The following is an 18,120-nucleotide window of genomic DNA, read 5'->3' as shown; positions in this document are numbered from 1 at the left end:
GGAATGCTCCTCTGTGGCCGAACTGTGGGACTTTGGGAGATTGGAAAGATAAGGCACGGGAGTTTTGTTTTTGTACAAGGATGGGAGGATAATTATGGTCAGTGAAGGCTTCAGTGAGACCCTCGGTATATTTTGAGAGGGACTGCCTGTCACTGCAGATGTGACGACCATGGATGGCTAGGCTGTATGGAAGGGACTTCATGGTATGGAATGGGTGGCAGCTGTCGAAGTGGAGGTATTGCTGCTGGTTAGTAGTTTTGATATGGATGGAGGTACTGATGTAGCCATCTCTGAGGTGAAGGTCAACATCTAGGAAGGTGGCTTGTTGGGTTGAGTAGGACCAGGTGAAGCAAATGGGGGAGAAGTTGTTGAGGTTCTGGAGGAATGTGAATAAGGTGTCCTCATCTTCAATCCAAATAGCAAAGATGTCATCAGTGAATCTGAACCAGGTGAGGGCTTTAGGATTCTGGGTTGTTAGGAAGGATTCCCCTAGATGGCCCATGAATAGGTTAGCATAGGATGGTGCCATGCAGGTGCCCATAGCTGTACCATGGATTTGTTTGTAGGTAATGCCTTCAAAGGAGAAGTAATTGTGGGTGAGGATATACCTGGTCATGGAGACTAGGAAGGAGGTTGGTGGTTTGGAATCCATCGGGTATTTGGAAAGTTTGTGTTCGATAGCAGTAAGGCCATGGGCATTAGGAATGTTAGTGTACAGGGAGGTGGCATCAATAGTGATGAGCAGGGCACCATGTGGTAAAGGGACAGAAACTGTGGAGAGTCGGCCGAGGAAATGGTTGGTATCTTTTATATAGGAGGATAGGTTCCGGGGAATGGTTGAAGGTGTTGGTCTATGAGAGCAGAGTTTCTCTTAGTGGGGGCATAGTAACCACCCACAATGGGGCATCCTGGGTGGTTGGGTTTATGGATTTTAGGAAGCATGTAGAAGGTGGGAGTGCAGGGAGTGGTAGGGGTAAGTAGACTCTGGATTCTGGGGAGAGGTTCTGGGATGGGCCTAAGGATTTGAGTAGTGACTGGAGATCTTGCTGGATTACTGGAATGGGATCACTGTGGCATGGTTTGTAGGTGGAAGTATCTGACAGCTGACGGAGTTCTTCTGCCACGTAATCCTTGCGGTTCAAAACAATGGTGGTGGAGCCTTTGTCAGCAGGTAGGATTATAAGGTCAGATTCAGTTTTTAGATGGTGGACTGTGGTTCTTTCTGTGGATGTAAGGTTAGTTTGCATGTTGAGGGATTTGGGGAATGATGTTGAGGCAAGGTTCGAGGTTAAGAAATTCTGGAAAGTTAACAGGGGGTGGTTTGGAGGCAGTGGGTGTGGATCATGGTTAGATGGAGGAGTGAACTGAGTTAGGCAAGGTTCAATATTGGTCTTTGGTTGAGTCTGATTGGTTGGTTTGATGGCAAAAATGAGTTTCCACTGTATGGACCGGGAGAAGGAGAGAAGGTCTATAATCAGTCCTGCATGGTTGAACTTGGAAGTGGAGCAAAAGGTGAGGCCTTTGGAAAGGACTGATGTTTCTGTGGGACTAAGTCTTCCGGAGGAAAGGTTCATAACTGTGTTGCAGGTCTGTTTAGGTTCTGGGTTCTGTGTGGTGGTGGGAGGAAGTTTTGGAGGGTGGGTTAAGTGTGGTAGGTCTGCAAGACAGGGTTTGTCAGCTATGAGGGGGTGGGGGATGTTTGGAGGTTGTTGTAGAAGTGGTGGACAGTGGTACTCCGAGGTGGGAGTAGGAAGTGAGTAGCATGGAGAGATTTTTGAGGTGGTGTCGTGCATGTTGCTCAAGTTCCTGCAGGGCAAGGGTTTCAATGTGTGTTATGGGTTCCAGGAATTTGGGATTAAATAGCAGGAGAATTTTGCGGATGGAGAGAAGGTATTGCAAGGAGGATTGGGCATGGTTGATATTGTTTTGCAGGACTACGTTGGTGAGGGCTAAGGATTGGCGGAATCTGAACAGGTGGAGGTAATTTGATGGTAAGGCCATCAGGCAGAATTTCATGAGCCAAGCAACAATGCGGGAAAAGTATGTGGGATTGGGATCAGGCTAGGGATAAGGAAACTTTTCTGTATTGACGCAGATGGAAGGAGCATATCATGACTCAGCATCTCCACTATATGGTGAGTAGCAACTTTCCTTCTCTGGTATTGTTACATTCCATCCTGGATTTTCCATTGTTTGAACTATAAAGCATCCCTTATAACAAGGAAATCTATTTTCGAAGACAATTACTTGGATAGTTGATGTTGTTACGATGATTATCAATGTAAATGGCAGTAAGATGCAAAGGAGCATAAATCCTTCCTGAGTCTCTATCTTACATAAGCTATGTTCTGAGGCAAACAATACCCGTCCCTAAAATAACATTCAGAATTCATGTACCCAACCTGAACTAAAATTTGTGCACAACTTTAAGTTCTTTACTACAGTATGATAAGTTTTCTACGGGAACATTTATATGAATATCTACATATGAGAGATTTATATTTTTCTGCAGGGTGGCACTATATTCACAGATGACTTCCAGTCTATTTAGTGAATATCAAATGCATTTAGATAGTATTACTGCTCAGTATGTGTAAAAGGGAAAGAAGATAATGTGTGCCTATGGATTATTAGCACATAATTCCAACATGATCTCTCGAAGTTTCTTGCAGATAAATTATCAATCTCTGATAGCAAATAGCAGTCAGATTTTTGCAAGGCATTGGGTGTATGAAACAATAACCCCTTCTTCCAACACCAGCAACACACTACAGGCACTTGCAGACAAATATAAAGTTGCACATTAATAATTGTTATGAAAAGAAAGATAGTAATTTTGTGTTAAGGTCATACTGAAACAGGATTCTTTGATGTCTTTCTTTGAATAGATTGTAGATCTAGCAAACAAGGCATTATATGTGACTCTTGAAATTTTCCCGGCGTATCGAATATTCCATAAGATTTCGGGATTGCAGCCGGATCTCATCGACTTCTTTCCACGATATTTCGGCTGCCAACCTTACAGCCATCTTCAGGCGAGTGTTTGACACTGGAGATTGCTAGTGCAAGTCGCTCTAGAGGGCCTTGGAATCGACAGGTGGCGCGCATGCTACGGTAACTTGCGCATGCGCGCCTGCGGCACTTTTAAGTATAAATAGAGCGACTTGCACTAGCAATCTCCAGTGTCAAACACTCGCCTGAAGATGGCTGTAAGGTTGGCAGCCGAAATATCGTGGAAAGAAGTCGATGAGATCCGGCTGCAATCCCGAAATCTTATGGAATATTCGATACGCCGGGAAAATTTCAAGAGTCACATCAAATACCTCTTCGGGGAGGGGATGGCATCTAACATCCAGAAGTTGGATAAGTTACGAAACAAACGTGTTGAGATTGTTAAGTGCTTTATGTTTCTTACTGAAATGCCGGGATAATGGCCTTATTCCAAAGTTCGCCAGAGTGACACATTTTATCAAGACCGCCGCTGCGAAGTTCATCACTCGTAAAGCAAGTTTAGCCCTTGTGAAGGAGAGGATACGCTTTACTCGCCGGGAACTGGACATGGTTTCGAAAGAGCTGTTTTATTTGCATATGGAGATTGCATCTAATCTTCCTTCCCTTTCCTGGGAATGGGTCGATGGTGTAACATGGGCCAAATCAGACTGGGTCCGTCAGGAGTATTCTTTAAGACAATCATCGAAGTTCGACCGACTCTCAGCAACGTCACGACAAGAAGATGTTTTTCGACGCTCTGTGGTAAATTTCACGGATAAGGATTTAGACAACGTGACACTGTCGGTACTTGGGAAAGGTCTGAACTTCGCACCGACACCTAGGACCTTACCTTTAACAGATTTTATTAGTGCTGTTGAAGAAGCTGTCAGGCCTCTATCCAGTGAAGCAGCAGAAGAAATCAGGCGGGAAACATGTCGCGCCCTTACGAGAACTCGGCCTCAGAAGAGCAACATTTCTTCAATGGAAAGGGCTGCGCTGCGCAAGTTATGGGAAGATCCTCAGACGGTGGTCCTTCCGGCGGATAAGGGGAATGCTACTGTGCTGTTGCCACGTGAAATGTATGATCAGAAGATATATAGTTTGCTGAGTGAGACAACGTACAGGAAGCTTGATAAAGACCCTACTCGGAAAGTAGAAAGGAAAACGTCGGAGTTGCTAAACTCCTCTTCTCTGCCACAAGAAGTTGTGAAAAGATTGAGACCTCATAGTTCTATTCCACCTAGGTTATATGGTCTTCCAAAGATCCATAAGGATAATGTGCCCTTACGCCCAATAGTGAGCAATATCGGTGCTCCAACATATGATTTATCTAGTCATTTGGCTTCGCTACTGAGACCTTTCGTTGGCAAATGTACGCACCATATTCGCAACTCTGCGGACTTTATCAATAGACTGAGAACACTACAGCTGAAGGATTCGGACTTGTTAGTAAGTTTCGATGTCGTTTCACTCTTCACGAGGGTTCCTCTTTTGGATACATTGTCACTTATCGGCAATAAGTTTACGGCCGATATAACGGCGCTGTTTCACCATGCCCTGTCCTCTACTTACTTTCTATTTAATAATGAATATTTTGAGCAACTTGACGGTGTTGCCATGGGCAGTCCTCTGTCCCCTCTGGTAGCCAACTTTTATATGGAAGACTTTGAGGAGAGGGCTCTCGATTCGGCGATGTTGAAACCAACAGTCTTCTGGCGGTACGTGGACGATACCTTTGTAGTGTGGCCTCACGGTGAAGAAGAGCTTTCACGGTTTTTACAACATCTGAATTCCATCCACACAAACATTCAGTTTACGATGGAAGTTGAAAAGGATGGTTGCCTACCATTTCTGGACGTCATGGTTAAACGCAGGGTGGATGGGTCATTGGGGCATTCTGTTTATCGAAAACCCATGCATACGGATCTGTACCTACAGGCGTCAAGCTGTCATCACCCATCACAAACTATGGGTGTTCTTCGAACGTTGGTGCATAGGGCACATGTCGTGTCGGATAAAGACAGCCTTGCAGACGAATTAGAGCACTTGAAATCGGTATTTCAACATAATGGATATTCTGCACATCAGGTCAGTACTGCTTTAAGGAGGAAAAATCGTGACCACCCACAAGATCAAGAGGATAAGGAGGTGTTTAAGTCCAGAGCATTTCTCCCATATGTCGGGAACATTTCATTGAAAGTAGGCAGAATTTTAAAGAAACATTGCGTGAAAGCAATCTTCCGGCCACCTACAAAGACTCGTGCTCTTGTGGGCTCAGCCAAGGATGATCTGGGATTACGGAAGGCTGGAATTTATAAAATACCTTGCGAGTGTGGGAAAGCCTACATTGGTCAAACCACACGCACAGTACACGACCGCTGCGTTGAACATGAGCGCCACACTCGCCTTTTACAGCCCAGTAAGTCGGCCATAGCCGAACATTGTATATCTACAGGACATACTATGGATTATTCGGCCACGAAAATCTTGGCCCCATCGAGATCCTTCTGGGATTGAGTTGTGAAGGAATCCGTCGAAATACGTTTAGCGGAAAATCTCATTAATCGTGATGGCGGCTTTTTATTGAATAGGGCCTGGGACCCGTTGATTTCTTTAATTTCAACCAAAAGAAAATTTTTTATGGCTTCTGACATGTCGAGCGACAAGTAATTTTATATTTAATATTGAAATTTTCCTTTTATTGTTTTGGACACATCTGTGTGCATGTTTTACTTTTTTCATGCATTCGTTGGCGCTCCATAGATGCAGTAATATTGTAGAGGGCCTTGGAATCGACAGGTGGCGCGCATGCTACGGTAACTTGCGCATGCGCGCCTGCGGCACTTTTAAGTATAAATAGAGCGACTTACACTAGCAATCTCCAGTGTCAAACACTCGCCTGAAGATGGCTGTAAGGTTGGCAGCCGAAATATCGTGGAAAGAAGTCGATGAGATCCGGCTGCAATCCCGAAATCTTATGGAATAAGGCATTATATATATGAAGAAAGGAATAATATACATAATCATTTAGGTAGTTATATAAAAATGTAGAAATTAGTTATGTTCACTCATTCACATGGGTGGCAGGTCAAAAGGGAGCAGAAAGTTTGAGATCACAGAAATTTTAAAATATGTGCAAAAGTTACCAAGCTAAAATTTCTGCTCCCTCAGTGTTAGGTATGAATAAGTAAACTTAGTGAGTCATAGTGATGCTCTTGTAGCCATTAATCTTACATAAGATGTTATTTTGTAAACCCATGTTTTTTATGTATTGAATATAATATTTGTTTCAGCTTAGACTTGTGCACCTTCTGTCTGAAGTATTCATTGGGCTACAGGTGGCTTTGCAGTGCAACAGTAAATGTTATGACTTCAGAACAAGTGCACACAGACATTATCACCAACCACAGCTCCAAGGAATATGCCAGACAGATGATTCCATGAGCCCAAATGAACAATGCTGAAGAAGAGAATGTCAAGCTTGGATGTATACTTTAGGCAGTCTCTTGTCTGAAGTTTCGGGATAGACCCCTTATTATAGCATTTCTTGTGACATCATGTGTAATACAATTGAGTCTGAAACTAATTTGTCAATGAGAATTCCCTGTCTACTGATTTAAGTAGAATGTGCAAATTACTGTTTTGTGTGTTGTACTAAAGTTCAAAAATTGTACAGAAGTACTGTAAGATTGGCACAGTCACAGTTCAACGCAGTATCACTTACATCAAATTCAAGTGGCACTCCCATAAACTTTATGATGATGATGGTTTGTGTTTATGGCACATGACAGTTTCATCATCAGTGTTCTTACCATTTTCAGTGAGATCTGAGTGTGGTTAGAATAAACAAAATATCTTTGAAACAACAGTAAAAGTCCTTTATGATAGAAACATAAGAAGTCCTATAAACCCATCTTAAAAGAGTGTCAGTAAAATGCTGAATGTTTGTTGAAATTTAAATTAAGTCAAATCAGTGAACCCTAAAAACTGTATGTAAAAACAATTATTCTGGAACAAAGGGCTGATGGACCACTGACTAGAAAACCATGGACCACCAAAATACATGTTTTCAAAATGATTTTTTTCAAACTATCATCATTCAAAAGTTGAAACAGTTAGAGGAAAAGAGTGAAATAGTCTATGGAAAGAAAAATGATATGGTGAAAAAATGACAAAATAGTGAAGAAAAAGGAAGTGACATCTGGAGTCTTTAGACAGTTGTTGTAAGAAAGAAATACTAGTCTTTTGGGTTTCAATTTAAACATTTTCTAATTAACATATTTTACACTCACACTGAAACCTTATAGTGTGTCATAAGACAAATAAAAAGTTTAAAGAAAATAATACAGTAATAAAAATGCATGAACTTGAAATAGTAATGCATTAAACATAGTGTTAACTAATACATTTCTCAAAAATATCTGTCTCACCTGATGTCTTTTACTAACACTGTCTTCTTAACAAGCCTCTTATCAATGTGCAAAACAGGAGGATAATACCAGACAGACAATCTTGTATCTTGAATGGCAGCCAAAATATTGGCATCACAATTCCACCTCAGACATTGGACCATTGATCCTTTAACCAGAACATAGAGCTTCAGTGTTTGATTTCACAAATTGTGCATGAGATACAATGGTTAATTAGTAAGAAATGTTGTGAATAAGAGCATTAGCAATGGAAGATAACAAACACAACTGTGGAAAGGACATATTATAAATACACAATTGTAAAAAAGAACTCAGGCATGGAAAGAGCTGTTGGGTTTCTTCCTCTGTAAGTGCACCACCTCTGATAACAGCACTAGATGTGAAGCAGTACATCTGTTTAAACATGGATGGAAAGAAGAAACAGCATTGTTCCTGCTGAGGCAAACATTTTGACATGTGGTCACTAGTTCCTGTGATTCACAGAAATTAAATGAGAATGAGATGATCTGTTTTGAACATACAGTGCCTGACAAAAAAAGTCAAGCACCCTGAAGATATGGCAGGATGTCAAGGTAACTTTGTACACATTGTACACATTCATACCGTAGGTAGGTAGAGGAGTGATTAGAGCTGCAAGTCTTTGCACCAGGTTGAATAACCACAAGAGGACATTAGTGTTGTTTGGTTTAGTGCTGGGGTATATAAGGGGTGTGAATCACATCAGATGTTGAGTGATCACTGTGAAGGACATGGAGATGCTGTGTACTTGTTTGTGACAGAGCTATCAGCACTGCCTGATCCTGAAAAGGACCTCACTGTTGATATGCATTTGGCTGGTTGGTCAAAACATGTAATATCCTGATTTATGGAGTATTCAGATGTCACAGTGGCCCAATACTGGACTGAATGGAAACTTGATGGCTCATCGTCAAAGTTCCAGTCAAGCCATCTGGCAACCACAAGGGAAGATTGCCATTTTATGCACCATGCACATTATAACCCCTTCACATCTGCACCTGCAATCCAGGAACAAGTAATGGTCTCCCTGCAACTTTCTCTGTCATCCCTCATCATTGGTTGGAGACTAGCCAGACTAGTTACTTACCATATGACAAGTAGGCTCCTGTCAACACCATAAGGCAGATGATTGCATTTGGAATGGTGTTGTGACCAGAAAGCACAGACTGCTGATTAATGGCATCACAATAGGTTCAGGACTGCAGATGAATGGTGTCACACTGTGATCATTGATTAACTGCAGTCTAGCACTACCCTTTGTGGCCATCACTGGCAAGTATGGCAGAGACCTGGCAAGAAGTCTCATTCTCACAATGTTTTGGAGAGGCACAGTGGTGTTGTTCCTGGCACCATAGTGCGAGGATCCATCAGGTATGATTTCAGGTCACAGCTGATAGTCGTTGATGGAACTGTGCCAGCTTAACAGTAATCATGTACATCCCATGCCCTTATGTGTTACTTCTTGTGTGACAGTATTGTGTGTCATCTTTCATCCAGGCAACGCATGTGCACACATTGTGTGTCTATGATCTGTTGGCATGATGCTGAGTTACTCTACTGGCCAGCAAGAGTTTGTAATCTCTGAAGTAACATACAATATGCTCTGAGCTCATCAATATTTTGTTTTCTCCTCCCATTCTGGGTGCTTCAGTTTTCTTGTCAGGTAAAGTAGGTAGGTAATGAACAGATCTAGTCCAAATATTGAACTTTTCAGGGCACCACATGTAAGGTCTCCTCACTCCGAATTAAGTTTCATTTCTGTAATTTCATTTTTAACACAGTCTTCTGTTCTTTTTTTTTTTTAACAGAATTTTATGGTCTTGTCAGTGGCACAGATAATGTCAGCATGATGATTTCCTTGCTTAGTTCTCCCATAAGAGAGCCAGTGCAAACAAACATTGCAATCTCTATAGAAAAACCTTAACAGAAGGCAAACTGACCAGCTCAAATAGCTCTGAGCACTATGGGACTTAACATCTATGGTCATCAGTCCCCTAGAACTTAGAACTACTTAAACCTAACTAACCTAAGGACATCATACACATCCATGCCCGAGGCAGGATTCGAACCTGTGACCGTAGCAGTCGCGCGGCTCCGGACTGAGCGCCTAGAACCGAACTGACCAGCTGTCAAAAGGATATTGCCAGTGAAGTGGTGCAAAATTCTGCTATAGGCAAACTAATCAAAAATGTTTGAGAACATGGAAGGCTGGAGAAGGTTCGGCAGCTGAAGGTCATACACTTATTTCTGTTTTTAAATGCATATTACCATGGGGTATCAACTCATCACTAGCAGGAAAGCAAATGTATTTTATTTGGGAAATAAATGCTCTCTCAGTGATATCAAGTTAACACAAAATTAAAGTACTTTGGTTAATGGAGGTTTGGTGTAGTGAGGCTGACAGCTGGGAGGGAGAGGCAACAGTGGTATGGGATATGGATGTGCCATTAGTACAGGCAGGGGTAGTTGGCCCTAGTGCTTGGTGACGTAAAGGACTGGTTTAGAATGGGTGGCGGATACAGAACAGAGAAAGACGGAGACCACGGAGAAGAGGGTGTGGATGCAGGATGAGCAAAGCTGGGGCTGGAGCAGGAGTGGTGTTACATATCACTTAGGAATGGTAATGTGTAACCCTAAGTTTTATCTTTCAGACAAATGGTACTCACAAACAACGAAACAGTACAATGAATTATCATATAGGATAGTGCACCCACTGTTCAGATTTGGTCATTATTGTCATGTGGCAACCTGTTACATTCTGATGACCATGACAGGATCCACAAAAGGGTGATAATAGAACTATAGCCTTTAGCAGTCTAAGTCTCAGTTAGCATGAGTTGAATTACTCAGCAATTGAAAAATAATTGCTATCTATTGTTTAGAGGCTAAAAAAATTTCAGAATCTAACATGAACCAATCAAGCTTTGTCATTTTCAATGGAGGTTAGATTATTACACAGTTGATTAGTGGGACAGGTTTAATTTTTACAAGAATAAAACATAAATTAATTAGATTAAAGTTTCCTGGCCCACTCCTGTGATAACCATCAGATATGAGTAATAAAAGCAGAACTGAAGGTCCTGTAGACATATTTAGAGTTAGTTTGATATACGTACAAGTACTGACAGCCAAGCTCACTATATCAATGGCCTCATCCACAAGAACACACAGCAACATGAACATGCACATTGTTGGTGCAGCTTCTCATATCCCAAATTCTTCCTGCCGATAACTATAAATATTCCTATTCATCCCATTTCCCCCACTGTCCTTGGATAATTTTGCATGTTATTCTCGATACGTACCTGAGCCAGGTGAACTTTTCAATATTGACCTAACGAATCTCCTCTCCCCTATCTCACTTCCCTTATTCCAGTACGTGCATATTCCCACAGCTCATTTGTTCCATACATTTTTTGCAGATATTTTTACATTTTTCGCACATTTATTTGTGCATTTTTATGTATTTGCAAGTACTTGTACATATTTTTATGTATTTGCATTTTAAAGTATTTCTATGTGTATTTTTCTGTTATCCAGCTCCCTTCACAACCACCTAACACCTTCAGTCATCCATTTCCTATGTCATTTCCTGTTTCCCCAATGCCATCCCCACCACACTGGACCCATGCCCCATCTTTATGAACTAGTTCAGAAAAGTGTCCCTTCCTCTGGCTAAAACCAGACCCATGTACTGTTCCTTGAATGTTGCCTAAGCCAAGTAATCCCCCCAAATTGTTTAACCAACCATAAAAATTCCTTACTCTGGATCCTACTCCTCCTTTCACAATGACCTTCCTCTTTTCAGATTCTGACAGTCTCTGTTTCTCACAAAGCTGATACTGCAAAAACACATCTCCATGGCACAGGTATCCGACAACCACCTCTGCTCTCTCCATAAGATACTGCTGCTGTGCAATCTGTACCACATACTCTGTAGAGCAAAGAAACTGATACACCTGCCTCTTATCATGTAGGGCACTGTGAGCAGCAGAAGTGTTGCAACATGGCATGGCATGGACTCAACTAATGTCTGAAGTATTGCTGGAGGGAATTGACACCATGAATCCTGCAGGGTTGTCTATAAATCCATGAGTACGAGGGGGTGGAGATCTCTTCTGAACAGCACGTTGCAAGGAATCCCCAATATGCTCAATAATGTTTGTGTCTGGAGAGTTTGGTGGCCAGCAGAAGTGTTTAAACTCACAAGAGTGTTCTTGGAGCCACTCTGTAGCAATTGTGGACATATGGGGTGTTGCATTGTCCTGCTGGAATTGGCCAAGTCTGTCAGAATGCACAATGGACTTGAATGGATACATGTGATCAGACGGGATGCTTACATATGTTTCACATGTCAGAGTCATATCTAGATGTATCAGGGGTCCCACATCATTCCAACTCAATGCGTCCCACACAGTTACAGAGCCTCCACCAGCTTGAACAGTTCCCCGCTGACATGCAGGGTCCATGGATTCATGAGGTTGTCTCCATACCATTCATGTCCAATCACTCAATACAATTTGGAATGAGACTCGTCGAATACGACAACATGTTTCCATTCATCAACAGTCCAATGTCGGTGTTGATGGGCCCAGGTGAGGCGTAAAGCTTTGTGTCATGCAGTCATCAAGGGTACTGTAGGGAAGCAGCCTACTCACGCCGTAGTAAACTCACATCAGTCTTTCCATTGTGTGCCAGCCAGTCCGCTGTAACTAGCTCTGACGTCATAAATGTTGCACAATACTTTAAAAATCAAATAAATAACCTGAAATGTTTCTAGCATGTCAGGAGTAATACTAAATTAATATGTGTTAAATATCTGTTCGATAACTTAAGCCATTTCTGAAATTTGGACGTTTTTCTGTAAAAATCATTGGCGCAACAGAAAAGAGCTAGAGACTTCAAAATTTATATTTAGATTCATCTTTCATAATAATTTAATAAAAACAGTACTTTGGATTTCACAAGTTAAGATTTTAGTGGAAATTCATGATTTTCTGGTTTTCGTCTCAAAACTTAAGGAAGCAAGATACACTCCTGGAAATGGAAAAAAGAACACATTGACACCGGTGTGTCAGACCCACCATACTTGCTCCGGACACTGCGAGAGGGCTGTACAAGCAATGATCACACGCACGGCACAGCGGACACACCAGGAACCGTGGTGTTGGCCGTCGAATGGCGCTAGCTGCGCAGCATTTGTGCACCGCCGCCGTCAGTGTCAGCCAGTTTGCCGTGGCATACGGAGCTCCATCGCAGTTTTTAACACTGGTAGCATGCCGCGGCAGCGTGGACGTGAACCGTATGTGCAGTTGACGGACTTTGAGCGAAGGCGTATAGTGGGCATGCGGGAGGCCGGGTGGACGTACCGCCGAATTGCTCAACACGAGGGGCGTGAGGTCTCCACAGTACATCGATGTTGTCGCCAGTGGTCGGCGGAAGGTGCACGTGCCCGTCGACCTGGGACCGGACCGCAGCGACGCACGGATGCACGCCAAGACCGTAGGATCCTACGCAGTGCCGTAGGGGACCGCACCGCCACATCCCAGCAAATTAGGGACACTGTTGCTCCTGGGGTATCGGTGAGGACCATTCGCAACCGTCTCCATGAAGCTGGGCTACGGTCCCGCACACCGTTAGGCCGTCTTCCGCTCACGCCCCAACATCGTGCAGCCCGCCTCCGGTGGTGTCGCGACAGGCGTGAATGGAGGGACGAATGGAGACGTGTCGTCTTCAGCGATGAGAGTCGCTTCTGCCTTGGTACCGATGATGGTCGTATGCGTGTTTGGCGGCGTGCAGGTGAGCGCCACAATCAGGACTGCATACGACCGAGGCACACAGGGCCAACACCCGGCATCATGGTGTGGGGAGCGATCTCCTACACTGGCCGTACACCACTGGTGATCGTCGAGGGGACACTGAATAGTGCACGGTACATCCAAACCGTCATCGAACCCATCGTTCTACCATTCCTAGACCGGCAAGGGAACTTGCTGTTCCAACAGGACAATGCACGTCCGCATGTATCCCGTGCCACCCAACGTGCTCTAGAAGGTGTAAGTCAACTACCCTGGCCAGCAAGATCTCCGGATCTGTCCCCCATTGAGCATGTTTGGGACTGGATGAAGCGTCGTCTCACGCGGTCTGCACGTCCAGCACGAACGCTGGTCCAACTGAGGTGCCAGGTGGAAATGGCATGGCAAGCCGTTCCACAGGACTACATCCAGCATCTCTACGATCATCTCCATGGGAGAATAGCAGCCTGCATTGCTGCGAAAGGTGGATATACACTGTACTAGTGCCGACATTGTGCATGCTCTGTTGCCTGTGTCTATGTGCCTGTGGTTCTGTCAGTGTGATCATGTGATGTATCTGACCCTAGGAATGTGTCAATAAAGTTTCCCCTTCCTGGGACAATGAATTCACGGTGTTCTTATTTCAATTTCCAGGAGTGTAGATTAAGTAGGCTAATAAATAAGGCTAGGATGTTTAGATTTAAATAGGTTGGAGATCCGCTATAGCTATGAAGATGTGAAAAGTTTCATTTGAATACCTATAAAATTATAGCGATAGCGTATCTCCAAAGGGCCAGTTCAGAGCTCGTCTACTGCGTGCAGTGTAATTAAATTAATTCTCTCGCCCAAAATGTCTAACTTAGCCACGTCAAAATTTTATTATCAATACTTATCTGCGTGCTGAATGCACATTTAAATTAAGAGCTTCATCGGCCATCAGCAAGAGAAGCTATGATTTATTAGATAACTTAAAGTGGTGCATTACTAGCCCAGCGGCTAGTCGGGAGAGCCGATTTGATCAGGCATTCCCTTAGCCGTCCGCACCGCGGCTTTATATATAAGAACGCTGCGTGAGGAAAAAGGCCCCAGTTCTCTCCAGACGCTGAATAACACGCCATCTGTGTCGGGAGTCGCGTCGCGTCGGTATCACTGCTACAAACAGCCTCGGATGCCGTATTCAGTTACTTGAGATGCGCGTAACCAGGAAATTATTTTCAAGTGAAGTGTTAATTCTGGGATGACTTTCATTATCTAGCTTCAGTTTGCGTATAGTCGTATTTTCACGTGCCGTCGCGGGACAGACATTCTACCAATTATTTAGCGTGGCGTTTGATGAAATATTTTCATCAAATTATGGCGAGCATTCATTTTAACATTTAATTCGGACATTTATAGTTGCATCAGCGCGTTAGACTCTGAACTGCTCTGTTAGTTAGGTTGTATGGATACTTGTGTTTTTCATCTGTGACTTTCTGAATATACTCAACTATTTTGGAATATCGTTTTGATTATAAATCCCGGACAATCTCCTAATCCCTCAGAGCTATAAGCTGCAGCTATAATTGTATTCTCAGATGAAGTGGGCACAAGGAATTCTAATTACAGGCTTCACGTTTTGCTAATCACTTTCTGGTTGCTAAAGTGTAATTAGAGAGCCAGTGTTGAGAATGGCGAAAGACAGCATAAATAACATTAAAAATAATAGGAACTGATTTTACATTCAAACTTTTATACAGCAACCATATTTTCAATAAATAACCGCCGCCCCACAGTACATGAGTGAGCCTTCGAATCCGAAAGCCTATCTCGATGATGCTTCATTGAATTGTTTGCATCCTGACACTTTTTAATAGCCCAGCACTGAAATCTGCAGCAGTTTGCAGAAGGGTTGGACTGCTGTCATGCTGAACGATACTCTTCAGTCATTGTTGGTCCCTTTTTTGCAGGATCTTTTCTGGCCGCAGCAATGATTTGAGATTTGATGTTTTATCAGATACCTGATATTCACAGTACACTCGTGGAATGGTCATAAGACACAATCCCCACTTCATCACTACCTCAGAGATGCTGTGTCCCATCGCTCGAGTGCCAACTGTAATGCCATGATCAGCCTCACTTAAATCTTGATAAGCTGCCAATGTAACAGCAGTAACAAATCTACCAACGGCACCAGATACTTGCCTTATATAGGCACTTCCAACTGCGGCGCCATATTCTATCTGTTTGCCGTATTCTGTGTGTTTACATATCTCTGTATTTGAATATGCATCCCTATACCAGTTTTTTTGGTGCTTCAGTGTATATCACATTCCTGAAACTGAATCCCTTGCCCCCCAAGCACCTGGAAGAGCATTACAGACAACATTTCCATAAGTTATCCAATCTGTTGACATCCTACTTCAGTCTTGGGGCACCACTTTCCAACCCCGACCGTATCCACAGTGATCCTCATTGTCAAATCTTCACAGCACCCAGCCCCAGCCTAGTTGACCCCTTCAGCTTGCTACATCTCCCAAAAATCCCTACCAACACTCCACAAAATCCAGAGTCGAAACAATCCTGGAACACTGCTGTTAATCTTTCCACAGAAATCCTCAGTCCCATAGACGTTTCTATCCTATCCAGATGCCTTGCCCTCAGCCCTGCACCCAAACTTGATCATAATGGACTTTTAAAAGACTTATTTTCCTTCACCTGATCCCTACAACAGAAACACTTCCTTGCCACCCCACCAATCCCTCCAACCAAATCCCAAAATTGAACCCTCTGTCTCCCATTTCATATTGCCATCCGACCACGATTCCCCCCCCCCCCCCCCCCATGCGGCCCCCGTTACCCACCTAACCATCTCTTGGTCACCCTGCAGGAATTCCTAACCTCCAAATTGGTGTCACCATACTGCTCCTCTTCCTAAGAACACCAACCTTTCAGCAGAAGAAAGAATAGCCATACACAGCCTAAGAACACATACTGACATAATAATTCCATCTGCAGAAAAAAGGTTCCACCACTGATGTGATGAACCACAGTGACTAACTGACGGAAGGTTTCTGCTAATTGTCTGACTTGTCCACAATAAACTCTGCCAGAGAGATCCCATCTCAGAAGTCCTACATAAATTCTAATCCCCACTTAAAGCCTTAGGGCATTCACAGGATCTCTCCCCTGAACCTTTTCCCCTCCTTATCTATATGACACCCCATACACCACCTTTTTCATGCTCCCTAAAGTCTACAAACCCAACAATCCTGTAGCTCATTATTGTGCACCCACAGACCAACACCTCCAACTGATTCCACAAAATCTAGCCCTACCATCTCAAAGATACCACCCACTTCCTCCACCGACTTTTCACCATCCCCACCCCTTTATCCCCTGCACCCCTACATACCCCCTGTTGATGACACTTTCCTATACACCAACATCCCTCATGGCCAGGGTCTTGCTGTTACTGAACATTACCTTGCCAAACACACTTCAGATTCTAAACCCACTATATCATTCTTCATACAACTCACTAACTTTTTCCTAACACACAACTACAAGGTATATAAACAAATGCGGCACAGCCAATGACACCTGCATCACACCATCCTATGCCAACCTCTTTATGGGCTATCTGGAGGAAACCTTCCTAACCTCCCAAAACCTGTGGTCTGGTTAAGGCTCATTGATGATATCTTCATCATCTGAACTTAGGTCCAAGACACCCTATCCTCATTCTTCCACAACCTCAAGACCTTCTCTCCCATTTGCTTCAACTGATCCTCCTCAACTCTATGTGCCACCTTCCTAGACATTGACCTCCTCCTTTCTAATGGCTCCATCCACACTTCTGTCCACATTAAAGCCAACAAACACCAACAGTACTTGCATTTCGATAAATGACATCCCTTTCACACCAAAAAATCCCTCCCACAGAGTCTGGCCACGCCAGGGCCAGGAGATCTGCCGTGACAAGAACTCCTTTGTTCAGACTCTCATCAAGGCCTATGCAGACAGGCACTATCCCCCAGACCCAATGCGCAAACAGATCTCCCATGCCATTTCCCACACCCCAAGAACCAGCACAAAGGAGTGCACTTTCATCACCCAATAACACCCCAGACAGGAACAATTGAACAATATCCTTCAACAGGACATTGATTACCTATCAACATGCCCTCAAATGAGGGGCAGCCTACCCAAGACCTTGCCTACAACACCTAAAGTGGTGTTCTGTCACCCACCCAACCTCCACAAAATCCTAGTCCATCCATATGCTACTCCCAATTCCAATCCTTCACAAGGATCATAATCCTGCATGAGAACCAGGTGCAAGACCTGCCCAATCCATCCATCCAGCACTTCCTAGTCCAATCCTGTCACAGGCTTATCCTACCCCATCAGAGGCCAGGCCACCAGTGAAAGCAGCCATGTCATATACCAGCTCAGCTGCAATCATTGTGCAGCTTTTTATATTGGTATGACTAACAACCAGCAGTCCACCAGAATGTATGGCCACAACCAAGTTGTGGCTAAGAGCAAAGTGGACAACCCTACATCACAACATGCAGTAGACCATAACATACTTGATTTCAAACAGTGCTTCACAGTCCAGGCCATCTGAATCCTCACCTCCACCACAAGCTTTCCTGAACTACATAGATGGGAGCATCCTTTTATCCTTACAATACATTCTCCACTTCCAAAATTATCCCAGGCCCAACCTGTGGTAACCTACAGCCCCACAACCTCCACCCAACAGTTTCCACTTCCTCTGTCCAATACCCTCCTCCAAATTCACATTCCCTCACCCTCATTGTGCACCACTCTCTCCCAACACACACACACCAGTCTTTTTCCCTCTCTGCTCCTCTCCTTTTCCGCTCCCCTTTCTCAACCCC

The 18,120-nt window shown here is 43.7% G+C and overlaps 1 protein-coding gene across 3 annotated transcripts in view; it reads right to left on the bottom strand.

The window, feature by feature from the left end:
• The window catches only part of LOC126236888 (intraflagellar transport protein 80 homolog), a 448,716-nt gene that overhangs the window by 105,083 nt on the left and 325,513 nt on the right, over positions 1–18,120 (bottom strand). For all 3 annotated transcript variants that reach the window (XR_007545000.1, XM_049946524.1, XM_049946525.1), the window contains one exon: positions 7,422–7,569. Coding sequence is in view for 2 of the 3 variants with exons in the window: in XM_049946524.1 (XP_049802481.1) it covers positions 7,422–7,569 (148 nt within the window). In the remaining variant the exon portion in view is untranslated. The remainder of the gene's footprint in view (positions 1–7,421; positions 7,570–18,120) is intronic.

Source organism: Schistocerca nitens, chromosome 2 (assembly GCF_023898315.1).
Source record: "Schistocerca nitens isolate TAMUIC-IGC-003100 chromosome 2, iqSchNite1.1, whole genome shotgun sequence".
Lineage (NCBI taxonomy): Eukaryota > Metazoa > Arthropoda > Insecta > Orthoptera > Acrididae > Schistocerca > Schistocerca nitens.
This window is presented reverse-complemented; position numbering and strand designations above follow the sequence as displayed.